Source organism: Gadus macrocephalus, chromosome 20 (genome assembly GCF_031168955.1).
Source record: "Gadus macrocephalus chromosome 20, ASM3116895v1".
Taxonomy (NCBI): Eukaryota; Metazoa; Chordata; class Actinopteri; order Gadiformes; family Gadidae; genus Gadus; species Gadus macrocephalus.
Genome location: NC_082401.1, coordinates 17,670,263 through 17,697,957, shown reverse-complemented (window position 1 = coordinate 17,697,957; position 27,695 = coordinate 17,670,263). Strand labels below are relative to the sequence as shown.

At 44.1% G+C, this 27,695-nt stretch overlaps 1 protein-coding gene across 5 annotated transcripts; it reads right to left on the bottom strand.

Annotated features, from left to right (window-relative positions):
• Positions 1 to 1,908: 1,908 nt before the first annotated feature.
• Positions 1,909 to 26,856, bottom strand: mphosph8 (M-phase phosphoprotein 8). 5 transcript variants are annotated; one of them, XM_060040841.1, is made up of 14 exons: positions 26,511 to 26,821; positions 24,322 to 24,483; positions 22,874 to 23,950; positions 20,965 to 21,058; positions 20,082 to 20,336; positions 19,501 to 19,620; positions 19,049 to 19,137; positions 6,186 to 6,326; positions 5,102 to 5,188; positions 4,770 to 4,924; positions 4,049 to 4,200; positions 3,578 to 3,702; positions 3,294 to 3,377; positions 1,909 to 3,063 (listed from the first exon to the last, which is right to left on the bottom strand). In XM_060040841.1, exons 1-14 carry the CDS (start codon positions 26,610 to 26,612, stop codon positions 3,022 to 3,024), a joined length of 2,685 nt encoding a protein of 894 aa, XP_059896824.1. In that variant the 5' UTR covers positions 26,613 to 26,821; the 3' UTR covers positions 1,909 to 3,021. The 5 variants fall into 5 exon arrangements, 4 of the variants coding, with proteins under 4 accessions (XP_059896824.1, XP_059896820.1, XP_059896821.1 ...); XR_009523526.1 differs by lacking the exons at positions 1,909 to 3,063; positions 3,294 to 3,377; positions 3,578 to 3,702; ... (2 more) ...; positions 5,102 to 5,188; positions 6,186 to 6,326 and adding exons at positions 6,866 to 10,624; positions 10,668 to 13,674; positions 13,778 to 16,235 and having other exon boundaries at positions 26,511 to 26,856; XM_060040837.1 differs by lacking the exons at positions 1,909 to 3,063; positions 3,294 to 3,377; positions 3,578 to 3,702; ... (2 more) ...; positions 5,102 to 5,188; positions 6,186 to 6,326 and adding exons at positions 6,866 to 13,674; positions 13,778 to 16,235 and having other exon boundaries at positions 26,511 to 26,856.
• Positions 26,857 to 27,695: the final 839 nt, after the last annotated feature.

The window sequence follows — 27,695 nt, the reverse complement described above, 5'->3', positions numbered from 1 at the left end:
GAGGATGTGTTCTGAGGAGTGCGGATGTGTTCTGAGGAGTGCGGTGGTGGAGGTGTGATACTGAGACAGTGTGGATGTGAGGGATGAGGAGGTGATGTGAGATGTGGAGAGGCTGTCGGGGTGGTGAGGGAGGGAGGAGGTGGTTGTTGGGTGTGAGTTGTTGCTGGGGGGAGTTGAGGAGGAGGAGGTGGTGGTCGAGAAAGTGTGAGGGTATGGCGTGACAGGAAAGGAGGTGGTAGATGTGAGCAGTGAGGGGGTGGATGTGAGCAGTGAGGAGGTGGTGGATGTGAGCAGTGAGGAGGTGGTAGATGTGAGCAGTGAGGGGGTGGTAGATGTGAGCAGTGAGGTGGTAGATGTGAGCAGTGAGGAGGTGGTAGATGTGAGCAGTGAGGTGGTGGTAGATGTGAGCAGTGAGGTGGTAGATGTGAGCAGTGAGGAGGTCGTGGATGTGAGCATTGAGGAGTTGGTGGATGTGAGCAGTGAGGTGGTGGTAGGTGTGAGCAATGAGGTGGTGGATGTGAGCAGTGAGGAGGTGGTGGATGTGAGCAGTGAGGTGGTGGTAGATGTGAGCAGTGATGATGTGGTGGATGTGAGCAGTGAGGAGGTAGATGTGAACAGTGAGGTGGTAGATGTGAGCAGTGAGGAGGTAGATGTGAGCAGTGAGTTGTTGGTAGATGTGAGCAGTGAGGAGGTGGTAGATGTGAACAGTGAGGTGGTGGCAAATGTGAGCAGTGAGGAGGTGGTAGATGTGAGCAGTGAGGTGGTGGATGTGAGCAGTGAGGCGGTGATGAGGGGTAATGACGTGCGGGTTAAAGTGGTAGTGATGTGAGGGGGAAGGAGGGGATGTGAAGGGCGAAACGGGGGGGATATGAGGGGTGAAGTTATGGAGATTTGAAGGGTGAGGTGGTAATGGGAAAACTAAAGAGAGGGCATGTGAGGGGTGAGGTAGTGATACGATGGGTAATGTGGAGATGTTAGGGGTGAGGAGGGGATGGGAGGGGTAAGGTAGTGGTCTGAGGGGTGAGGAGGTGGTGATGTGAGCGGTGAGGAGGTGGTGATGTGAGGGGTGAGGTAGTGGGGATGTGAGGGGTGAGGTGGTGAGGTGGTGATGTGAGCATTGAGGAGGCGGTGAGGAGGTGGTGAGGTGAGGGGTGAGGAGGTGGTGATGTGAGCGGTGAGGAGGTGGTGAGGTGAGGGGTGAGGAGGTGGTGATGTGAGGGGTGAGGTGGTGAGGTGGTGATGTGAGCATTGAGGAGGTGGTGAGGAGGTGGTGAGGTGAGCAGTGAGGAGGTGGTGATATGAGGGGTGAGGAGGTGGTGATGTGAGCGGTGAGGAGGTGGTGATGTGAGCGGTGAGGAGGTGGTGATGTGAGCGGTGAGGAGGTGGTGAGGTGAGTAGTGAGGTGGTGATGTGAGCGGTGAGGAGGTGGTGATGTGAGCGGTGAGGAGGTGGTGATGTGAGCGGTGAGGAGGTGGTGAGGTGGTGATGTGAGCGGTGAGGAGGTGGTGATGTGAGCGGTGAGGAGGTGGTGAGGTGAGCGGTGAGGAGGTGGTGATGTGAGCGGTGAGGAGGTGGTGAGGTGAGGGGTGAGGAGGTGGTGATGTGAGGGGTGAGGAGGTGGTGATGTGAGCGGTGAGGAGGTGGTGATGTGAGCGGTGAGGAGGTGGTGAGGTGAGTAGTGAGGTGGTGGTGCTAGGGGTGAGGAGCTGTGGGGGTAAGGGGAAATGATGTGAAGAGTGATGATGTAAGATCAATACACTTAAATAGAAGCGATAAGGTTGGACCTAGAGCAGACCTTTGAGAAGGATAATGTATTTGAACGGAAGAAAGATATTTCGATCGATGTATATGCATGTAGGTGGAGAACTGGGGACAGGTTATTTAAAGAACAGACACGTACGTACTAGCTTTAAGTACTAGGTTGTTGACAACTTTTACACTTTATTGTTGCTTAGAGACATCACAACAGTCTGGACACAAAACAAAATTAATGAATTCAGTGCTCTTTGGAACGTTAGGTTGGAAAACAAAAAAAACAACAAATTGAAACCCGCAAATGTGGCTTTTAAGGCAACATATCTACAACTCCCCAAATAACATATATACACAGCCCTTCATACAGAGGAAGCCGAGACAATCCCCAACAGGTTTAACCGCAGTCTCTTCTACTTCGGATTGTAACCAATGAGATTGTCGAGGGGATGGGTCCAGTGAATCTTGGCCACTCCTGAAAGAGGTCTGTCGGTTGTTTATAAAGGGAGATTCCTGGATCAGTGATAGTTTAGTTAACTGTCGTAGCCATGAAGCCAAGACTAGACTAGTACCTGTACGTTTAATAAAGAACCACCCGAAAACAAGGGCATTCACACCATATGTACACACCCCAACAGCTCCACTAGGTGGGGACCGGGGTGATCGGGCCTCTCCCAAGGTCAACCAGGTCCAAGGGACCCGACTCAAACACAACTATCCTCTGAAGTACAGATCTCATCCCCTCCATACTAACTTTGGCAAACTGATACTTTTTTTTGCTAAAGAAGTTCATTCACGGAGCTGAACAATTGAAACAGCAATGCATATTTGATTGTTCAAAAACGTATAGAAACAAAAACAAAACCAACCAAAACACATAAAACAAACCTATGATCTACAATGCCATCTCAAAACGCACACACAACTAGGCAGAGGACACACTAAGCACACGCATCAGGCCAGTACTGGAGAAATGGTTCACTTCCTGCCTCTCCTCAGTGGTAACCATGGTTACCGGTCCCCGGGCAGATGGATGGAAGGTTGGGGGATGGATGGTGTGATCCTTATTGACCTTTTCGTTGACCTTGAAGGACGGTATCGAATATGGTTGGAGGTGCAGTCGGCAGAGCCCTTGGTGGATGTGGCTCTCAGGTGCACAGATGTTGATATTTTGTGTGTGTGAACGTGTGTGTACAAGTGTGTATGCGTGTACGTGTGTGTATGTGTGTGTGAAGCCTCTGGAGAGTTCAACTTTGACTCAGGAAGCTGTCACTGCAGCTGCACACGGTAAGCACAGATGAGGAGCTTGACCTGAGGACAGAGCAACAACAACGATCAGCAGAGAATACCCAGAATACCTTGAAAAACATGCAATGCTTTGCAGCTTTTATACGTTTTATACCCCTATTGTGTTGACCACGGTTTACATTGTTGTGTACGTTGGTACGCATGTCTGTATACGATGTGTGATTTCATCTCGGGTTTGTATTGCCTGTGTAGTGCGGGTTATATGTATGTGAGTATATATATCGTGTGCGTACCTTGGCTGTGTGTGCTTCGGCCAGGCGGAGGAAGAGGCGGTTGAGGCCTGGAACCGGACTGAAGGAATAGATGAAGTGACTATCCTGGAGAGAGAGAGTTGGAGGGACAGAGATGGAGGGAGAGAGACGGCAACAGGGAGATGTGGAGAGAGGGGTACAGATAGGGAGAACAACATTGTAAATAATAGAACAAGACAAACACAGTCTTGCTCAAACGCATATCAACAGTGTCTGAGCTGACGCGTGTTCACACATGTATGATGGGAGTAACTGGCGCAGCGTACCAGGAAGATGGGCAGCTGGAACTTATCGTTGAGCACCACGGCGTGCACGCTGCACGGCCCACACAGCCTTGCCGTGATGTCACTCAGGAAGTTAGCGTGGAAGATGAAGAGGAGGACTCCTGAGCCTGGAGGGGGGTGGGGGGGGCAGAGGGATAGAGGGGGAGGGGGGAGAGGTATAGAACGAGGGAGGGAAGAAGTTGAGAGAGAAAGAGAGGCAGGGAGAGGTAGTGAGACACAAGGTATTAATGGTTATGATTAATAATATTAATGTGATTATAAAAGTGTTCTTTTAAAAGCGCGCTGGACAGATCTGAGATCCAAAGAGGGGCTAGGGTCTCGATGCGGGGGTTCTCATCCTGCTGGGATTCGGGTGTTCTTCCGGAAAGAGCTGGTTCACATTTTCAATTGTGTGCGTCTGATTATATTGTTGTGTGCAGGCGTGTGTGTGTGTGTGTGTGTGTGCGCGCTCACCCTCAGTCTGCTGCTGGGCTTTGTAGCTGAACTCCAGGTTGAAGTGGGGTCCCTCGCAGAGGCGGTGGCAGGCCAGGGGGAACAGGGGTTCCAGCAGGGCCAGGCGGGACTCAAAGTAGGCCCTGATGGTGTCCTCGGCTACCCCTGACAACCTGGAGGAGAGGAGGGGTGGACGAGGGGGAGAGGGAGGAAGGGTGGAGGAAGGATCGCGCAGAGGGGAGAGTCGGAGAAAGAGGGGAGTGGAGAGGGAGGGAGAAGACAAGGGAGGAAGGGGACAAGGAGGGGGAGAGAGGGAGAGACAGGGGTAAAAGGGCGGGGAGAGGGAGGAAGAGGACAAGAGGGATAGAGAGATGGAATAGGAGGACATCTGAGGAGAGAGGGATAAGAAGAAGGGAGAGGGGGGAAGGGATGAGATGGAGGGAGAGAGGGATGAGACAGGAGTGTGAAGGAGGAAGGGAAAAGGGAGTTGAAGGGAAAGCAATAGGGAGGAAAAGAGCAAGAGAGATGAAAGGAGATAATAGGGAGAGGAAGAGGCACACAAAAATGGGAGAGGTAATGGGATGAGTCAGAGGTGGAAGTAAAAGGAAGAGTTGAGGGGGGAGGGAAGCAAGATGAGAGAGGGAGTAGTGTGTGTGTGTGTGTGTGTGTGTGTGTGTGTGTGTGTGTGTGTGTGTGTGTGTGTGTGTGTGTGTGTGTGTGTGTGTGTGTGTGTGTCACTTACGTGTTACTGTGGTCCTTAATGAGGTCACAGACGGTCAGGTTGTTGCTGACCTTGGCGAAGTACATGGCGGTGTTCTTGTGTTTGGAGAGGATGTTGCAGTCTGCGCCGTACTCCAGCAGGAGGCGCACTATATCTGCGTTCCCCCGCTTACAGGCCTGGGGGGGTAAGAGGTAAAAGCTCACACTCCCAGACCGCTGCGTTCTTTACTTGATATGTTGTTCATCACAGGGTTTTGGTAATTATATACAACGTTATACATTTGTACGGTACTTTCTTTTTTGAACGTTCAACATGTTTTGTTTTTTTTAGGTTATTCTGTTTTGTGTCCTGACCTTCATCAGGCCCGTCTCTCCTCCGAGTGTCTGGGCGTTGACATGAGAACCGGCCTCCAGCAGGATAGCAACCGTCGTCAGGAAGTTCTGACAGAAGCGAAGCAGAGGTTATGACGTCATGGAGTTAACACCATCCCCTACACAGGAGTCCCTCATTCGACAGGTGAGGATATTGATGGTCTTTCCTGCACCTGGTTACTGATTGATTACAGGCTCATGGTTACTAGGCATGGAAAGTAATAGATTTCTGCAATTGATGTTATCTTATGTACTGAAAGAAGTATTTTGGTACAATGTCTTGGCATGCTATTGGCACTTCTGATTCCGACTTGGTAATTCTGTTTTAAGTGACTGCTAAAACAAACATTAGATTGGTTTCTTTAATGAAAACAACAATGAGAGGTAAAAGTACAACCGACTGTTTCACATTAACAAAGGAATTTGCATAAAGTACCGCAAATAGTCCCTTTGTTTAATGAGTACTTCTACCTTTCTCACTGAATTCAATGCATTTGATAATATTGGTATTAGTTGTCCTGTGTTGTAGGAGGATAGTACTGGTCCTAGATGGTTAGTTATTGCTCTAGGTGGTTGATATTGGTCCTAGGTTGTTAGTTCTGGCTCAAATTGGTTAATACTGGTTTTAGTTAGTTCTGGCTAAAAGTTGTTAATACTGGTCGTAGGTGATTAGTTCTGGCTTTAGGTGATTAATACTGGTCCTAGGTGATTAGTTCTGGCTTTAGGTGGCTAATACTGGTCCTAGGTGATTAGTTCTGGCTCTAGGTGGTTAATACTGGTCCTAGGTGATTAGTTCTGGCTCTAGGTGGTTAATACTGGTCCTAGGTGATTAGTTCTGGCTTTCGGAGGTTAATACTGGTCCTAGGTGCTCAGTTCTGGCTCTAAGTTGTTGATACTGGTTCTATGTTTTTCCTTCTGGCTCCGGGAGGTTAATCCTGGTTTAAGGTGGTTAGTTCTGGCTCTAAGTGGTTGGTTCTGGCACCAGGTGGTTAATACTGGTTCTAGGTTGTTCCTGTTTTAGATGCCTAGTTCTGGTTGAGGGTGGTTAGTACTGGATCTAGGTTACCTTCTCGGCAGCGTGCATGAGCGCGGTGGTCCCGTTCTTCTGGCGCCCGTTGACGCGGACCCCCTTTCTGATGAGCAGACGCAGGATGTCGTCCTGACCGCCGGCCGCCGCCAAAATGCTCAGGGTCATGCCGCTGGAGTCCTGACACATGACATACATGATGACCACATACACATGATCAACAACATACATGAGGAACAACATAACAGGCAGGAAGCCCACACATGCATGAGGAAGAACATTTGACACATGAACAACATAAAGCATGGAATACAAACATGATGAAAATGCAACATAACAACCACACAACATACAACACACATTAACATGCATGATGGAAAACAACCCAGAGAAGGTATTTTGTCCTGCTCTTTCTTTTAAAAAATAAATAAATAAAACAATCAGAAAACTCCTCTCACTCATGCCACCAAGGGCCCAGAGCTATGCTCTGCTTTCGTCACACAGTTCGTCAGAGTGGACAGAAGACTATTGTTTTTTTAAACCCATTAACTGGGAGGGGCTCATTTTTAAACATTGGGACTTCAAAAAATCCAGAGGTACCAAAAACAATTAACAGTAGAACATGCGATAACCAGGAGATATCAGAGCTATGGAAACCAGTTGGCTATTTGAAACATAGTTTCAATTATGAGGAATCAATAATGGTACAATGAAATACATTTAAGCCAAGAAACAATTTATTGTCCAAGCAGAAGTTATAGGTTCCATACAGTAAATGATAAGAGGATGACCATTCAGTGAGATGTGTTTTTACAAGAGTTATTTGCCGTCTACTACAAAAAAACGTGTGGATCATGGTTAGAGATAAACTTTAGATCATATATTTCCTGGGTTGAGCACCAAACATTCCTGATAATAACTGAATGGTTTATGGGAATGTAGAATACAGTGGCTGAATAAGAACACAAATACTTTGAAAACCATAGTGCATTAAGCCGCGTTTCCACCGCAGGAACTTTACACTGGAACGAGGAATCTTTGCAGGAACTAAGCATGTTTCCAACGCAGGAAACGGGTTTAAATTAAGTTCTAGGGGCAATTTACTCCCAAAAACATCCTTCTTTGGGGGTCAGACTTTCCAAAGGTTAAGGAACCTTTTGGGGAGGAGCTTTCTGCTCTGAACAGTTCTGATTGGTTCATTTAAACTTGCAGTCGGCTTAAACCAACCAATCTTGATATTGCATCCATTAGAGGTTAACTACATTCACAAATTATTTCAGTTGATTATCCAGCTTGATAGCTTAATGTCTCTTAACCATGGGTGTATTTAAAATTGCACACACTTATTCGCTACAGTATTTTGCACTTGTATTAAAATATGAGGTTGAGGGTGGAATCTATGTATTCTTCACTGCCCCGACTCATTGGAAAATGCTGCATATTCACAACGTCACTGATAGTTGACACAATTTTGTTGATCTGATTTCTCTCAGTATTATTCGCTTTTTTATTCATTATCTGTCTGATGTGAAAGGAGCTTAATTTGCCTTAACCCAGGGGTTGAAATACAGACAACAAGGAGCTGAAGTAACATTTCAGTCCCTTGATGTGTAACTCCTGAGAATAACAGTCCAGGGTCATTTTGGAGGAAACGCGCTTTAGATGCTAATACATAAAAAGTGCATGAAAAGAACAGCCTGTTCGCCAAACAAAAAAAACCATAAAACACTTTTCAGCTATGGAACACATTTTGGTTAGAGTTTTTGATATTCTATGTAAGCTTTAATTCAGTGGAACTCGACTCCATCAGGAATACTTTTACCCAACATACTAAATTGTACTTGACAATTTACGTGTAACATTTAAAACTAAAATACCTCAAATTTGCAACTGAAATTGAATTCATAACTATGAATGTACCCTGTACGGTATGAGGAATTATAGTAGTTTTAAAAACAATATAATAAAACAATTGTGACAATGGGGAAATAACTACCTGGAAATTATCAAAGTTCTACAATAACATTCAATTAAAATCAAAATAATTATTTATGAATTGCATCTTGAGAACTTTTGTTTTACCCTTGGGATAAATTGCCTCCCATTTATCTTAACCGCTACAAATTGTAGTTTTCATACTGTAATTGGTTAGCGCAGTGTAGTTAACAGTACTTTTTTAATTCAACGATTAACATGATTTAATTTTGACTTTGTTAGCAGTTCACCAGATCAGCATCATGTTATAGGTGTCATTATATTTCTAACAAGAATAAAAATGCTTCGCATGTGTTCTTTGCCTAGAGGAATTTTGTACAAATACAATAAATTGTGCGAATCGCCATTCTTCTCAACAAATGTGCGGAAATATAAAAGTAACAAATAATCTGAAATTTGTAAATACACACTAGTAAAAATGAAAGTTAATGACGCGAGCATGAGGAACAGAAACATTTAAACATGTTTTTTAAAATTCCAAAGGAAATTTTGGAAACCGATTCCCACCAAGGGTATATACTTGGAATTCTAATATCTAGCTAGCAGTAACAAGAAGCTAATGGCATTTTGGCTTTTACAGGCCGTCTATAATGTAGGCTACTAGCTAAATTAGGTATATATAACAAGTGGGCAACATTGTGTCAAGTTCATAAGTCGACAAAGTTATTAAACCTACAGGGAGGGGCAGAGTTATGAAAAGTCAGGGCAGCTTACTTCATGATATTGTACATTGCATTTAACTCTTCGATAATCTGTCCCTAGAATGAACACTGTCCAATCCGACGTTTGCAAACTTCACTAGGTGCGGGAGGTCAGTCAGGCTTTTAGAGAAATTGACGAAACTTTGGCCCATGGAACCTCAGTCAGACAGAAGATATCTTCAAAGTTGAGAGATATGTCGTATTTTTCATTATCCGAAACCATAAAACAAAGGAGGGTTATTATATAGGGTAAAAACAGTGAATATGTCACAATGCAAACTTGATTTTAATGTCCCGTTCATTCAAGATTCAGTGACAAAATAAAACAAGCTAGCAACACTTGGGAAAAGCAAGACAAATCTTTAACAGGACAAATAATTTGGGCTGACATGTTTCATTCAAGGAAAACACCCATTTGGATATCTGGAGTAGTGGATAGCGCATCTCCCCTGTCTACCAATGAGCCAGACCAGAACCATCCCTACAGAACATCTCCAATGATTTTTAAAAAGGTACATTGATCATAAATACATTACAAACTATGTGATGGAACTTGCTCCCCTTGAGCCAGAGCTACAAACATACTTGGATTACTTAATGCTGTGGTTTCAATTATACTACAACACACCACCACTTGGTAAAATAAAGACAATCTCAGTAGGTGCATTTCCTTGCACCCTAATGAGTAATCAACCAATCACAACATAGAGCTTATCATGTAGAACTGGGTGCCCTAGATAATGACGGATGAGCTGTTTCAACATTATTGAATATAAGGTGAAAAAAGGGAATTCACTGTTTTAGCACCCAAGGGCACTATGTAGAAACTACAAACAAAGTACAATTATGGAAGTAAATCTGTGCCATCGGATTTTGAAAATAAAAAGCCATTGAATTCTAAGCACTGAATATCTTTGCATTGAAATAACGCATTTGGGTTTTTTGCTTCTAAATTTAACTCTTAGAATTTTAAATAAAGCATATAAAGCTTTATTTTTCAATGCTAAAAATTCAAAATCAAAAATTCAACAATTTAAATATTAAATATTAATATTTAACGTTCCCAAATTCGACATGCCAAATTCAGCTGCAAAATTCAATGTCGAAAAATTCAGTGTTAACATCCGGGGACCCAAGGAAGACCAATCGATCCTAGATGCTAGATCGCGGTCAAGCAAGGAGAGCGGGAATAAGAGCGCCACTCAATTCTTCTTTCTTGATACAGACGTTAATTCAATACAGCATTTTACACAGTAGCCTATAATAGGAAATGCTCAAAGGCAATTCTACGTCATTAAACACTGACTGTAGCTTTTTATGGGGAGACAAGCAACGGTGGTAGACCTTACTAAACGCCCTATCCAATGTATCGGTCTGTAAAATGCTAATCAAATCAAATGTATTTATTAAGCACATTTAATAACAAGGTGAAGGGGGGGGATCCAGTGTTAATTTGGTCAGCTATTTTAGATTTAGTCTTAGTCTTTTGACGAAAATGCTCATTAGATTTAGTCACATTTTAGTCATTGTTTTCCTCTGTAGTTTTTGTCTAGTTTTAGTCGACGAAAAGTCCTTACATTTTTGTCAACTTTTAGTCATTATTTTTAGTCAAAATGTTTTCTCTTTTTAAACTAGTTCAATTAAGCTAACCCCATATATATGGACAACTGCTAAATTGTTCCACTCAAATAGAGTACTAAACGTCACGTTGTCCTGGCAACCGGATTTTCAGTTCTAAACAACCGAACGATAGATGGCGTTCTCCATTGCTTCCATGTGTTTCTTTCAAAAATAAAATAAATCAATTTCAAGAGGTGAAAATCACTACCAATCGAAACATTTCGAGGCGTTCATGTATTCCCCTGGGGTATTAAAAGGAAAAGTTCGTAAACGTTAGTTTTCGTTTAGTTTTTTTGAAGAAAATCTATTCTCAATATTACTTACATCATTGGTAAAGCAAACTCACAAATCAATTCGCAATTTTATTTTTTCCGTGCATTTGTGAATGTCCAAATAGCACACCACTAACATTTTAGTCCTGTCTCGTCTCGTCAACGAAAACAAAACGTACATTTCGTCATAGTTTTTATTATCAAAGATCTATTTTTAGCTCGTCAACGTCTCGTCTTAGTCATGGAAAAACGGTTGTTGACGACATTTTTCGTCATATTTTTCGTTAACGAAATTAACACTGGGGGATCTTATGTTTTTGTTAGGATGCACACCATTATTATTATTTTTTTTACTGCAGTATGAAGTAAACAATGAACTAATGCCTGTACGTGAAGTGTGTGTGTGATTGCAGTGACTTGGCTGGATTTACATGCAACGTAAGAGTAATTGTAGTTGGTCAAGGAGCCCAATTTATTAGGGCACCAATTTGGGGCAATCCGCCGAGGTCACTCTGCCTACGTTTGGTGTGATGCTGGGGCGATCTGTGATGTGATGCTGAAGCTCGCTGCCCACTGTGGAACGAGAGCGCAGAGCCGACAGCATTGCACAACTGAAGCGGCAGCAGCCTGTAGTTCCAGTGGAAGCACGCGTGCCTCGGGAAGAGCTTCCCGAAAGCAACCTGCTTTTAATTTGTCATCCTCATATCTGTATCATGTCACTCTGTGCGGAATAGTGTTGGCTCTGCTCGCTCGTTGCGCTCTTGTTATTCCACCATAGAGGCATATCAACCATTTTGCTCCAGCCACTTAACGTGCATCCGGTGTCGGATGTTAACACTGAATTTTAAGACATTGAATTTTGCAGCTGAATTTGGCATGTTGAATTGGGACTATATTCTATATAAATATTTACGTTGAATGTTTGATTTTGAATTTTTTAACATTGAAAAATAAAGCTGAATATGATTTATTGAGTTAAATTTAGAGGCAAAAAAATCCAGATACGTTATTTCAATGCATAAATATTCAGTGCCAAGTATTCAATGGCTTTTTATTTTCAAAATCCGATGGCACAGATTAACTTCCATATACAATTACTCCATATTAATATTCTGGATTAAAATCGAAATAATTGTTTTATTCCTTGCTTGACAATATGCAGGAAACGGCAGCCATGCCTCGAGGTAGATCAGGCTGAGTTTATCTTCATCTGCTCTAAAAACAAGCAAAAACCATTCCTATTTGTATGATGTCACAAATCCTAAGTATGACTACCTGAATCGGAGGACACTGTGGGGGGGAAACAAAATATGAATCTTAGGACAAATAAATCCTGTTCAAAGCTTTGTCAGTACAATTCACTGCTATTCCTGTTTGCCGTGAGCTTAAGACGATTCCTTTTTTAGGATGACCAACCATCCCGCTTCTTTTAATTGTCTCCTACAATGGTTTTTCATTGTAGTATTTACAGGGAAAGATAGACGGGAGCATCCCATTCTGCAATGGCGTTAGGAACCCCGGGGCTGAGGGGTGCAGACCGGTTGGAAGGAGGAGCGTTTGCTCTCTTCTTCTTGGACTGAATAGTGTTGTGAACAAAGTACTTCACCTCCCGCCAGGTCCGGCTTCTCAAAGCAGGCTCGGCCGCTAGACACGCGTCACAGTCCTTCTTGACGGGCACCTTCGTCAGCGCACCAATGTCACCCAGCTGCCGTCGGACGGCGGTCTGCTCCGCCTCACTCCACAACCTCTTGGCTTTCTTGGGAGTCTTTTGGGAAGAAGAACTTGTGGGAGTATCAGGGGTGTCCACGGAGGAGTCATTACTTTTCATTGACGGTGTCCGGTGCTGAACACCTTTGGATCGTGCATGGGTGCTTGGGATCGAGTTTGTAGTGTGGGAGCTTGGGCTCTGGTGATTTAAGTGGGTTGTGGGGTTTGGGTTGGTGGTGTGGGTTCTAGGGTTTGAGTTGGTGGTTTGTGTTCTGGGGTTTGGGTTTGTGGTGTGGGTTCTGGGGTTTGGGTGGGTCACATGGTAGCTTGGGAGAGTGGTTGTGCACTGGGAACTTGCGACTAGGTTCGTCGAAAGGGTGCTTGAGAGAGGGGTCATGCTGTGCGTTCTGGGGGGGCTTGTGGGGAAACCTGTTGTACTAGAATGGTTCAGGGGTCTGAAGGAGGAAAGCATGTTTGAACGTCTATCATTCAGCGGTGTGAACCGAGGGAGCTGTTGTGAACACGGCGCGTTTAACGGCATAAATGTTGGAATCATCAGAGGGCTGCTGCTGTGCGGCGAATACCCTGCCAGATGTCCCGGCATGCTTGTAGCATGTTGTGGCGAGTATGCAGGATGAACTGGCATACTTGTAGCGCGCTGCGGTGAATACGGCGGAGACAAGAGCGTACTTCTAGCGATCTCTGGGGTAAATGTTTTTGTAAGTGCATTTAAGGGGGTAAACGTGGGAATCATTGGTGTATTTGTCACTGCTCGGTTTGTTTTAGAACCGACCATCGATAAATGCACAGTGTTCATGGCCTGTTTTACTTGAGGATATAGTACAGCAGCCTGATTGGTTGGAGACATTTCTCTATGCTCGGTTGGTGGATTGGTTGTCCGGCTGAGAACAAAATCCTTATTTTTGTCTGGAAATTCCTTCTTCATAGCACGCCGACCCCCTCTTTCGTTCCTTTTCCTCAAGAACTTATTATCTCCTTGAGCCTTACGGTGGAAACATTTCCTTTTCATTGACTGCAACCTGTTGTGAATGTAATTCTTTATGTCAGTCCAGGACCTGGCGCTGAGGGCGGGTTCAGCGGTGATGCAGGCCAAGCACTGCTTCTTCCCAGGGAGCTTCATGAGCGTGAAGTAGTGGCCAAGGTACCGCCTCACCGCCTCCTGCTCCTCCTCATTCCAACCTTTCTTCCTGGCAAAACTCATCCGGACGGCTCCTGGAGGTTGGAGCAGACAGTAAAATAGGAAAAAAGTAAGCAATCGAACCGCACAGCCATAAAATCCACAGTATATTTTAGGAGGCAAAGAAGTAACACTTACCTGAAGTTTGAGCAAGACCTGAAGTTTGAGCAAGACCTGGAGTTTCAGGGTTAGGGTTAGGACGGAAATACAAAGTCCTATCCAACTTGAGTAGTTGTTTGCTCATTTCCTCCAACAGGGAAGGGTTTTCTTGGAGCTTGGTGCACTCCTCGTTGCTCCTATCCAGGAGTTTGGCAATTTTGTTCAACTCCTGTTCCTTCAGGCTCATAAGCTGCCAATAACTGGCAACCTGGTCTCGTAGGGTTGCAGACAAAATGGCATCTGGGTTCACAACGCCACATTCAGCTGCTGCTTTTCTCAAATGATCAAATGCCCTGAGAGGGGAAAGGCATTCATTTCTTGCAAATACGTATGGGTTGCCTTCTGCCACATTAGCCTTATCTCGATTTTCATTGAGTAGATCAATGGATGATACCATCCTTGGAGTAAGAAAGACAAGCATGTTTCTACAGCCATGACCCTCTAATTCCAATATTGTAAGACCATCCTTAAGTTCCAGTTCTAGTTTTGTGCATTGCAGAATCTGTTCAGCAGAAGGCGTGAATGGTACCTCCATCTTTTTGCCATTGTACTCCTTCAGAAGCATTCGCCCAGTGTTTCCCACTCGGCCTCTGTTGAAGAGATAGACCTCGGTGAGAGTGACCTCGCCAAGCTTCCTCCATGACAATGAACCAGGGTTCTCCTTGAGCTCTTGGGAAGCTTCATCGCCTCCTATCGTTATGAATCTATAAAGTTTGATCAGGTCCTCGGTCAGCGTTGATTTATCTATTTCCACTTTCTGAGAGGCCGTACGAGAGCTTTTGAAGAAACTTTGATCCCACTTTTTATCAAGAAGATTTATGAATCTTTGGATTTGGGCCTCTGTTTCCCTGTCCTCAGTCATTCGGCTTTCACCAAAAGCAATTTCTGCAGCTCGTTTTAAAGAGTAGCCTATCTTTGAGACCAGGGAAACCGTCTTATAGCGACCGGAGGTTTGGTCAAAACCAGCCAACTTCTTGGCCCCTTCAACAGCCAATTCGAATCTGCAAGGTGTACACATTTCATGCAAAAAGTGTACGCTGCTGTCAATTTCATTGGCAGCAAGGACAAATCTACCCAGCTCCCTCATTTTCTGTGCAATGTAAGCAAACTGGGATCTGTCGTAGTCATGTTTAGCAGACAGTGCATTGCCATATTTACAGATGAGTGGGTCATTCCGTACATGGTGAGAGATTTCATCTTGATGCATGATGTCAATTATTTCCTCACAGCCCCCAGTCAGGAACTCCGACATGGGAAGTAGTCGAGAAGCAGCACTCTGAACTCTGAATCTCTTTGTTCCGATGTCGGACCTTTGATCTCCTTTCCTCTTACACGCTCGCTCGTGTTTCCAAAGATCGGTTTTGCGGTGAAATGCAAGGCAGTGCTGGCAAGGCAAGTAGTCTCTGTCAGACAGCATAGCATTATTCATGTTTTTCTTTGTGACAATTTCTCCTTCTCCACTTTGGAGGACACTGCAATTGTGTTCATAATCTCCTTTGTTGCGGATTTGATCCAGTAAGGTATGCTTGATTTTGGAGTCCTTGGGGAAGTGCATGGCATGAGTGACTTCTGTCTCATTTGAATGTGTGCGTTCTAAATGCCTCAGTAATCGGCGGAAGGGATTTTTGCAATACAAGCAGAAGTGCTCTTTGGATGTATCCTCATCATAATCATCCTCGTCGTCGTCATCCTCCTCCAACGTACTAGTTTGGAGTACCTTTTTGCACATCCTCGAGCTAAATCTGGTTGGTTGTCGTCTTTCCTTGATTTTCCTGTGTCCGGTCTTAATTTTTGGGCTCTCTGCGTTGCTCTTTGCAGATGTAATTATGGTGTCATCATCTGCTGCCTGAAGGCTATTTGTTCTTTCTGCAGGTTCAGATGGAAGGCTCCATTTCCCAACTTGATCATCCACTTGGTCATCCGTTTGCATTGGTCGGATGTCTTCTAGCCCGTTATGGTCAGCCGGGCTGGTTAGCTCATTGTCTGAGATAATTTCAGAGCCATTGCTCAAATTATTCTGCTTTAAACCCAAACTCATCTCACCAGTAAAATCCACGTTGGTGTCCATTGGCATCTGGACTTCTGGCAGCAGGTTGCCAGCAGTGTGTTCATCCTTATTTAAAAGTCGCTCATCTTGTTTTTTGTTTGGGACCTGCTGTGGTAAATCTGCTGCATTTGGAAGGGTATAACTACAGATTTGGCCCGCAAGATCTTGCAGGTGATTGTTATTGAGTCTCAAGGTGCCCTCTTCTTTTGCACTCTCCATACCAAGATTAAACCTATTCGAAGTGTGTGAGCTCCTCTCCTCAATCAAACTCTTGTCTCGTTCAAAAGCTGTATTCTCCTCAATCAAACTCTTGTCTCCTTCAAAATCCATCTTCTCCTCAATCAAACTCTTGTCTTCTTCAAATGCCATCTTCTCCTCAACCGAACATGCCTGTAAGAGAACAAGCATACGTAAGACTCACATACAGAGCTGGGCTCAGGTGCAGATATATCATCTGAATCTAAATAGAGAAGATAGCATGTCCAGTTTTAAATATTTAAATAGGTTGAGGAGAAAGTGATTGGTACAGTTGAAGAAAATATCCCGGCAAAAGAGAAAGGTAGGTCCTTGGGGACCCCTCATCACTGAAACTGTGGCCACTAAAATGGAGAAGCCTGTTCTGATGCTTCGACTGCTGAACTCTAAGCACCTTGGCAACACCCCAGCCAAACATCCAAGCTCATTCAAGCACAGGTAAATGAAACGCACGACTTGTGTTGAAGTAGTAAAAAGTCCACCCGAAATAACCCCCATCCCCCCTCAAAACAATAAAACAGAGCACTCTCAAACTGTCGGTACAAAAACCACATGTGACCCATTCAAGAAATAGTTAACGGCTTTATTTGGATTAAGCAGCGACTACAACGTTTGGACATTGTAAATGTCAGACCAAGAGTATTTAGTATTATGGGATGTAGGGGTGAAATGCTGCATGAATATGGTGTACAAAACAGAATTTGCATGCACTACCAAACCTAAATTCATTACTATAAAAACTGATTTAACTTTTACTGTTGAAATTCGTTTATAATATATGCCAAGACTAAGATCTACATGCCAGCTTAAAAGTTTTGCAATGTTCACAAGGCAATTCAAGGCCAAACATAAGAACATAGGATGCAGTGATCATACTTTTTTGATTTTTGTTTATAACTGCCAACCACTAAGCTTTTATGAATCTGATATGTAAAGTCTACAATCATTTCTGTGTTCAGAGCAATGTTACAGGCTGCATTTGTTGCATGAAATAGAATTACTTCTGCTTAAATTGGGCTGATGAGGATGACAGACAAAGGTGTTCTGAGAGCAATGGTGTACCTGCATCGCAGAACTCCTCTGTCCAAAGTTCTCTTGACTGTTCTTGGATCCCATTTCTTATATCTGTGGAAAATAGGAAATCGGTAACAGCATTTTTTTTAAGCATATATATATATATATATATATATATATGAAAATTGGTTGCAATATCTACATTGATATTTTTTTTATGTATTTTAATAAATCATCATATGATAAAATGACTCTTACGGTAAACAGACTTTTACACTAAACATGCACGTATTATGTTCATCTAATATAATTGAAGAGTAATAGTTGAACATCAGAAGGTGAAGATAATCCACAAGGTAAACTTAAGAGTTGAAAATATAGGTTAATGTTTACCTTTGGTGCTGCAAAAAACGCCAGGTCCTTTGGAGCCGGTGAGGAACTTGAGGGTTTCTTGGTTGTAAAATCTCATATCTCCATGTCTTTATGGATCAACATATCAACCGCTGCAGTCGGATTATGTGGAGCATCAGCACTATTGTACAACCGCCGCTTCTGGTAATAACATTCATAACACTGCAAGGACCCCGGCCCCCATCCGAGAAGCGAGCTCGAGGGTCAGTGGACACACTGTCAGTCGTAGAGGATTCCAGGGATGACGCACTGCAATATCCGTAAGAAGTTGCTGCTTTCTTTTACTTATCTATTATTTTATTTTATTGCATGACAATGTTTATATGTGAAGCACTTTGAGTCTGCCTTGTGTATGAAAAGTGCTATATAAATAAAGTTGCCTTGCCTTGCCTTGCCTTACATTGATTACAAAACACCTAAAGATACCTCCTTTCATGTGTTATCTTTGTGGGGAGAGCGTTCATTTCCCAATATTTCTCAGATTGCCCGATTTATCCTTGTCGTCCCTGCATCCAGCGCAGCAAGCGAGCGGGCCTTCTCCTCTGCTGGATACGTTGTTCAGGAGCAGAGGAGTCTACTAAAACCGTCAGCCGTGGATGATGTGCTTTTTTTGCATGTCAATCTAAACCACCACGCCAAACACCAGATATCGTAATTCCCAGACGTTCCATATAATGTGTCATTTTTCTTCAGGTGCGAGTCGGGCGTTGGTTTCAATTCATAGGGGATCGGCTCGGGTGCGGAATGAAATTCGTGCTACTGTCGGAAAACGGGTCCGATGCGGTTTCAAGTATGGCGGGTATGGGTTTGCAAAATAAGACCCGTGCAGGACTCTGGCCTAGCACCAGGGAAGTCAATTTGCAAGAAGGTTTGTGGTTTTATATGGCGACTTGCGTTGATCCCATTTTGGTTTGTGAATGTAAAGCTATATTTCCTTATGGAGATAAAGAACCTGTAACCTGTTAACCCTTCGCTCTTTGATTTAGATTTTTTTTGGCGATGTTATTGGGTTTGGTGCTTCTTTACGTTTTGCAGCGTTTATCATAGTGACACAGTAGTAGAGGAGGTGTTTATGTGCTATAGCACCCTGTTGACATAGTGGTGTAAAAAAAGACACTGCTGTAATTATCACATCAGATGCGTGTACACGCGGACGCACGCATACAAACACACAAACAAATGCGTACACACAGACACACGCCAGGGTCTACCAAGGTGCAGGCTAAAGGGGTCTTCTGTTGTAGTGGAAATCTACAGACAACCCAACAAATTTTCATTAATTTTCATAAAGCTGCTGAAGAACAGCGTTTTTATAGACTTTGGGTCAGAATCCAGTTGGAGAAGATGCAAATGATCGTCAGGCCTCAGAAACCTCAACAAGATTACAGAGACCCCGACTTTTAAAAGTGTGCGTATGGGGTCCCACGGATACCCGGATATTGTCTTTTGGTTCCAGCGATGAAAAGGTTTAAGAACACCCGCTAAAGAAGACAGAACAGGGTGAGGTGAGTGGTGGGACTGACCTCTTGGTCCAGGTTGTACTCTTCCTTCGAGTTGAGCGCCAGTTTAACAGACATGTAGTCCCCACTCTTCACTGCATCCCGGAGCTCACCTGCGAATACAAGCTAGAGCGTCATGGGGGAGAGGGGGCACAAAGGGTCTGTGTTCGATCCCTACTGTCAGCAACCTGCGTGACAAGTCAACATCCTTGAGCTTGACTCCCTGACCCTTACAGGCTCTTTAGAGACATGTCTCGGAAGTTGGTAAGAGGATCTGCTAAATTCGTTAAATAGTAAATGTCATCTCTCACTCCACTACACAGCATGTAGGGGATGTGTATATCCATAGTGACAAAACGTGAATAATGAGGTAAAATTTCTCAGAATTTTCTAATGGCAGGCTTTACAGATTCCTTCACAGAATAATAATTTAAAGATTATTAACCCTGTGAGGGAAATGCACTTCAGCTACTCACTGGGAGAGAGCGGTGGACCTGACAAGATCTCATCTTCTCCGTTCAGGTGTTTCTGGAAGTCTTCCAGGGTCATCCAGTCCAGGTTCAGGTCCATGCCCAGACTCAGGGTGGCTTGGCCCCCTACACAGCACGGTGATGTAGGTCAACCAACCAATAAAAAGAGGCGGGGGAGGGGGAGGGAATACTCGACTAGGGGGTGAGTAGCACGTAGCACCAAGTCACTCAGTGACTTGTGTGCTAGCACCTACAAACTTGCATCAGAGTAACCATATTTACACTGGGATAACATGCTAGGACCTTTTATTTAAAACAGAATAACATTCTAGCACCATGCATTGATATCAGGCTCACATTTGAGCAACCCGGCATTTACAAGGGGCTCACATGCTATCCCTATGAATTGACCCCAGGCAAACGTGCCAATACCCATTATTTAAACCCGGCTAGCACCTAGTATTGAAATTAGGCTGGCATCTATCATGTACAAAAGCTAACGTGCTGGCACTTAATATATACACCAGACTAAAGTTCAAACACCCATCATTATCATCAGGAGGAGATCCCCATAGCATCAGACTCACTGGACTTGTCTGCTCCCTCTTGGGCGTCCTGGGGGTCGGGCGTATCGTCACAGGCCATGAACAGCCTGGGCTCGCTGTCCTCCCTCCTCTTCCACCTCCGGTCGTCCGCGGGCGTCCTCCTCTCCCAGGCGGGCCTCTGCACCTCCTCCGCCTTGTCCCTCCGGTCCTCCCCCGCGCGGGGCCGTGCGACCGGCTCCTCTGCGTCCTTCTCGTCGCTGTCCAGACTGAAGCCGTGGCTCTGGCCCGCTCGGGGGGCTGCAGGGAGGGGGGGGGGACATGCCACAGTTTGCTAAGCAACACCCCGCACAAGTACCCCCCTGTACCCCAACTTCAACAAAAGTCGACGACGTGTCATGACGTCATACAAATGATGGCGCAAAACACTTAACTTTGGCAAACTTTGAATTTAGTTCTATTCAAACAAACCTATAGACTACATCTGGTGTTAATATGTACCATATTTATTGTTCTAATTTGTAGATGCGTTGCCCATCATTCTTTTTGTCAGTTATGTATTTGTACAAAAGCTGGTCCAGAACAGCCACTGGTTGCATGGAGAGCACTAGTACAAGTGCAACAAAAATGCGCAACAAGGACTGCTATCTTGGCTCTCCATTTCCTCTAACCCTGCCGGAAGTGCTATCTGAAGTTTCTCAGGCTAAAAATAATTTCACTCGAACACATTATGTAGAAATTAAATCAATAACGTTTTTTGTAATTGTACCTATTTTGATATTTCACCAAGATTTGTAAGAATTCAAAAGGAAACAGTACGAAGGACATTACCTTTGAATCCATACAAGTGACTGGAATAAGATATCTATGATAGCACTAAGTTCTATTGTCGTTAATAACAATTATGATAAATAGTGTCCCTCCTCACCTTCTGGCTGCTTGGCTGCCAACTTTTCTGCATCTGGTTTCTGGGCAGGAGAATCTTTTGTCGCCTTTCCCTTCTTCTCAATCTTCCCTATCAGCTGGAGGGAGAGAAAATATACGCATTCTTGTTATTATTTATATTTGATTTAATTATCATATTATCCATACAGCCAGGACTATTTTACACTAATCCAAGCATTGGACATGATTCAATTTTGTAGCCAGTTATCTGATCGGATCACTGTCAGACAGGGCAAGGGTTTGCAACATGGTTCGGCGCTACCAGAGTTATTTCGTAGAGAAAGACCTCAAAGAGACCTCTGAAAATTTGATCCTTTCCGAACCAAGTCTGTAAGAGTCGAGGCACTCGACAGGCCAGTTCCCAAGTTTCTGATTATTGCATGGAGCCTGAAACTAAAATGACAGAGTGAGAAGAGTAGAGAAGAGTGTTCAAGATATGAAAATGGTAAAAACTAGTTCTATCAAAAATTAACACATTAATCTTTGCGTTAATTCTGAAAGATAAAGCGCATAGTTGTCTTTTTAATGCAATTAATGCAGCTTTGTTTATTTCCTGTGGCACTGGACCACTGTGACGCTGCGTGCAACAGTTACCCAACGGATCTTTGGAGAAAATAAAAGTTATCTGCACAGTTTGCAAAGCAAAATTGAATTACCACAGAACAAATTTGTCTCGATGACATCACCTCAAATCAGATCACCGAAACTAGGGTGTCCCTCGACAGGACGTACTACCTCCGAAAAGGTAGTCTGATAACACAAACTGAAAACGACCTGCATGTGCATCAGAGTAGAACGTTTACATTGTGCTTGGGGAAAATGGCAAAAAGGCCTTTTTTCTCTAAACTGTTAAAAAGGGCTTATTACTATGTTGACGATCATCTAAGACAAAAAAAACAAATGTAAAAAATAAATAAAGTGATTTTGGGTTCACCGGCTCTTTCAGATAAAAAAAAAAAAGCAAAAATCGTATTTAATCACATCAAATTATGCAATGAATTTATTCATTATTTTTATCGATTGACAGCACCAGTAAAAATCGAAAATTCACAAAACCAGAATAATTTGCTCAAATAAGCAGAATAAAAATGTAACCAAATGACAAAAAGGTTCCCCAACAATTAAGAGCAGGAACGAGCCAAACTTGCCAACAGTGTAGAAATAGAAAAGAGCGGGCAGAGCCAAGAGAGACCCAGACTAAAACATGAAAACAGAGCGGACCAAAGTTTGAGCCGTCCAAAATTTTAAGAAGGGGGGCAGCTCTGTGGCTCAAACCGCTGGGGTGCCAACCATGTATGCATTACACCTTGTAGCCACCCAGGCTCCACCTGTTGACCTATGCTTCATGTCATCGTACGACTACGGCTAGGTAAATATATAGAATCATCAATGCACTCCAATTCATTTGTTCTCGATTCAATTTCGATTCCGAATTTTTTTTTAATAGATTATTTCCGTAAAATAAATACTCAGTCATTGGAATCTAGAATCAAGTATGCCTAAATTGACATGCACTTTTACATTTGTCCATGTTATGATTATTACTTTTATGCTGCAAGTTTAGCTCAGGAACAATACAATGTTTTATTCCAATACTATGCAATGTTGTATTCCCTTTTTGTTAATTAAAGCATAATGAAATGTTTATCTCATTTTGGGGTCAAAATTACAAAAACACCTAAATAATATTTAGATATTCTTGTCATCTGCACGTATTATTGAATCGATATCGACTCGTGACCTTAAGATTCGGAATTGAATTGTGAGGTACCCGGCGATACCTAGCCCTACGCATGTCTAAAAAAGTGTTTGCTAAATGACTTAATAGTTCAAGACAAAATACAAGTGTCTGCAAAACGACTAGGTTTGGTCTGAGGTGCCTTGGTCCCGACCTTGGGTGTTTTCCCGGCGCTGCTGATGGTTTCCGTAGCGACGACGGGAGGCTGGTGCACGGCGTGCCGGCGCGGAACTCGGTCCTTGGCCTCGCAGTTCAGCAGGAACTTCTCAAACAGGTTGGTGGAGCCGGCGCCTTCCTTCTGACCCCCCGGGATAGACTCCGCCTCCTTCATCCCCGCGTCCTTCACCCCGGCCTCCTCCCCCCGGGCCTTGGCGCCCCCGCCACCGGCTGACGCCAGTGAGGACGAGGAGGAGGACGAGGAGGAGGCGATGGAGGCGGACGACGGAGGGAGTTTGGGCGCGGGCGGCGGAACCGTGCCCTCTGGCGCCGCCTTGCTCCTGGGCTTCTTCTGGAGGGAGGAGCTGTCGGAGGAGTCGGAGGAGTGGGGCGCGGGGTCCTCCCTCGGCTTGGAGGCCTGGCTCTTGGTCTTCTGGGTGCTGGCCTCCTTTTGCGAGGGCCCGGCGGCCGCCTCAGTCTTCTTGAGCTTCTTGTCCTGGAGGAGGTCCTTGAAGCCCTGCAGCTTCAGCTCCGACCTCGGACCTTTCTTCTGCTTGCCCCTCTCCTCCGAGCGGCTCGACGGCTCGTCGCTGAGGTCCTGCTCCAGGGGAGCGGCGTCCTCGTCTTCAGACGACACCATCTTCCTCTCCCTCTTCCCCTTCCTCTTGCGTCCGTCCTCCGCCTTGTCCTTTTTGAGTCTTCCAGCCTCCTTCCCCTTGTCCTTCCTGTGTTTCTTGGTTGGTGCCAGCTCCTCCTCTTCCTCGTCCGTGTCCACCGTACGCTTCTTCCTCTCTACGAGCTTCTCCCTGGGCTGCGAGGGGGACGGGCTGGGGGGCGACGGAGGTGGTGCGTCCTCCTCATCCTCCGTCTCGGGTGCTGGCAGGGGCTTCGTCATCTCCTCCCTCTTCTTGTCCTTCTTCTTCCTCTTCTTCTCCTTCTCCTTCTCCTTCTGTGGAGACTCCGCTTCCTTCGGCATCACCTTCTTCTTCTTCTTCTTGAGGGGCATGTCGCTAGGCCGTTCTTTGTCGCTGTCGCTCTCGGAGTCTTCATCGGCCACGTCCGTCTTTGTCGGGACCTTATGGCGGGAAACAGAGGTCCGGTCAGCATTTCTGTATGTCGTTTTTTTGTTATGCTGTCTGTCAAGAAAAAATAATTCGAAGCGCATTGTGCAAACTAGTAATATACTTCTAAATAAAAAAAACAAAAAAAAAACTATATAAACTTCTGAATCCTATAGCTGTTGCGCAACACTTTGTAGCTACACCACGAATTCTGATTGCATGAATCGAGTGTTTGCAGCCATCTTTGGCCAAAATCATCTGCTAGATGAAAAAATTTGTAAAAACAAGGTAAATGTTTCTTCGATTAAATCATGTGTGCATAATGCTGTGCAAACAACGCCGCTGACAAGCCCAACAGTCACCACGTGTTACCATGGCGACTCACCGTCATTTTCTTAGCCTCTGCATCTCTCTTGAGCTTCAGTTCCACGTTGTTCTTCTTGTAGTTCAGCAGCACCTCTCTGCAGTCCTCCAGATGGGCCTCCGGTTCCCAGGTGTCGTCGTCCGAGGAATAGTTCTTCCAGCGGACCCGGTACAGAACCTCCCCCTGAGGACACAATACACACAAGGTCACGAGACAGAAGCAACAGATACGGGAAAGGATTGTATTGGGTCATGATATGAAAGATGTTATTCTGTGGTGCAGAATAACTTTAGTCACAGAGGTTCTGTGTAGGCTGCACACCCAATTGGTAATGAAATGCTTCCTTGGTGGTTCATCAGAGTTAAAAGTGTCAGTTATTTAAATACAATCCAACTCATAATCGCTTGACTCGACATGGAAAACAGCTTGACCAGCTGGTGAGAGAGAGTTGTTGTCCTATCCGGGGGCTCTAAGAGCATGATAATTGCCTGGCAGAAGTTGGTTCACTAAATAACAAAACCTACATGACTGTCCTTATGACCTGATAGGGACTAGCTAAATGTGGACAACTCACACAGAACCGGACACAACCCTTTTATTCAAAGTACCCTTCAGGGAGGTATATAATCTTAGCTATGGTCAGGTTTGGTCTCAAACATAACCTAAATTTAGTACCGTGATACCAGACAATCTAAGATCTCACCGCTAAACCTGGTATTTGACAGGAAGTTACTCTTTACTGGAAATACTGCTCTCCCCAATTCTCTACTGAGGTAAAACAAACATATTTAGCGATATAGCGATAGAGCTTTTGAAACATTGAAAATGGATGTCCTTAGCAGTATTACATTCAATTATTCTGTTTCATCAAATGTGTGCTCACTCTACACGATTGGGGAAATTAAGGAATAATGAGACTTTGTTCAATATAAAAATATATAAAACATATATATATTTTGCTTTTAGTTGTTTTTTTTCTAGTTCATCAAAGAACCCTGTGAGATTGTCCTCCCTTTCCCTTTTCTCCAAGAGCTTAGGGTTGAGAGACTTGTGAGTCTTGATGCAACCACTAAACCCATTCTAGGTTCTGAAGACTAGTGTTACTAGTGCATTCTGAGTGTTATACATCAGAATGCATCATGGGATTATTTGTTGGCAATACTATTTTATGATGCCATTACAGTTTGAGTGATATTAAAAAGTGAAATATTTAACAAATGTAAGTATACCGTGACCTAGGCTAATCAAAACTTTATTTTGCCATATAGAGCATGAGAAACGCTGTGGTACTTTTAAACGCATCAATGTCCAACTACTAAACAATGACTATTACTACCAATAAAAATGCTATTCTCCTATATTTCCGAAATAGAGGTGGTCATTGCAATGGTACGCACGATGTACAAGCCCTCTACTGTTGATGACAACCTGTCATCAACATCAAAGCATGTGGCTTTCCTCCGACTTTCTATAAACGAATGGAACAGCCACAGTTGGATAAATGTTAACCATTCTTAAGCGAACCAACCAGAGCACATGTTAAAAAAAGAAGAATAACCTCTTCATATGTTAAATAACATAACATGTTAAAGCGGACTGAAGTCCAGCCCATGTCCTAAACAGCGCATGGTCACATCTGTTATTGTCTGATGATCGATCAGGGGAAAGCATACAGAGGTGTGTGCTTCTTTTTTTTTACCAATAAACACCAATATCCATAAAAGGACAATATTAATATCCTCCCAGCTGATGAGAGGAATATATTATCCGCGGCCTGGTGTTGGCCGGGTTGTTGAGACACAAAGCATTCCCGATTCTGGCGTCTATCTGTCCTTTTTCACCAATACCACAGATTAACATCCCCATAATCAATAGCGCTGGTAGCAAACGTTTAGAGGAGATATTAGAATATACATGATTAGGGCCGTGGACGATGTCTCCACGGAACCAGAGCCTCCTCGGCCTCCGCAGGGGAGAAGCGGACCTGACAAAAGTTGTGCAGACGCGACCGCAGTCAAAATACAAATAATGAAGTCTGTGCAAGACCCCATGTTACAAAATGTTTTGCATTGGCTACAATCTTATAATAAAAAACAGTATGATTTACAACAGATGCAACCAGTTCGGTGTTTATTTTGAGGTACACGTTGGTAGACGAAAGCATTGCCAGCCATGTTTTTGCCAGCTAGCTAGTTAGCTCGATTTGTTACCTCTTCGAGGCGCATATCGATGATTCTCTCCACTTCGTAAACATCCTCCTCCTCGTCCTGTTCGCTGTCCGCGGGTTCGGGTTTCTCCACCTCAGTGTCCATGGCGGATAATATTCCACACTCTAGTATCCCAAGAGTGAGGATACCAGCCTTTATTTAAAAACAATAACAATTCAGCGAAGAGCCCTCAAAAGGCCGTGCTAGCTACTACCACCACTAGCAGCGTTGGCTACCGCAACTGTAACCCGCCCTCCTGCAGCAGCTGGAAGCGACTGGTAGCACCGCCTACCTCAGCTCAGGACCAGTGGTTACGCTGTGTGCATGCATACTACACCGCAACCGAAAAATTCTGCTACCTGCTGGCCGCGCCGCGGGGCGTGTCTTTCCAATATTGCGCTCGCCGCTGACCATCAGCGAGTTTAGTAGAGACGAGGAGGCAATTTATATTGATATTGAGGTTTTTTTAAGCTGTGGTCTGAGCGACCAGCGACGTGAGATGAATGTTAATGTATCGCAAAATGAATTTCCATTTTGTCACAGATACAGAAAATGTCAGGGATGGTCAGTGAGTAATGACAGTTGAGGGTTGGGTTCAAGTAAGTGTTAATTGTATTTCAAGAGAAAGATATTATCTCATTAAGATGAGGTCATTTTTTTCAATCCACATTAAAATATGTAAATGCCTTCCATTGTCTAAGCTAAGGCCTTCCCTAAAATTAATATAACGGTCTAATAAAGTACATCTTATCTCACAAGTATAGATAGTAAGGCCCACTATAATGCATTTCCTGCAGAAAATGCAGTGAGTGCTGTAGTGCAAAGTGAGGTTGAAAATATGTTTTAGTAACCAACTGAAAATAAACGAAGGTGTGAATTTCAACTATTGATTCAAAAAAAATTTATGAATGATATTGAAAATCTGTTTGGATGTATTTGAAGATCAAAGTGTGTTGATTTGTTAAATGTTTGAACGATTGGTTAACGGTCAAAAATTTACCAAGTGAAGAAGTCTGAGGTAGTTGAAGTCAAAGGATGGGCGGACGTTATCACCATTGTGATGGAAAAATTCATATGTTGATACCCTTTTGTCATATAGGCTTTGTTTTCCATTCTGTGTATTGTCTTGCCACCCTGGTTCTCCTCAGTGCCATCTTTGTGCTTGGTTCAGTCACCTCACCGCTGGAG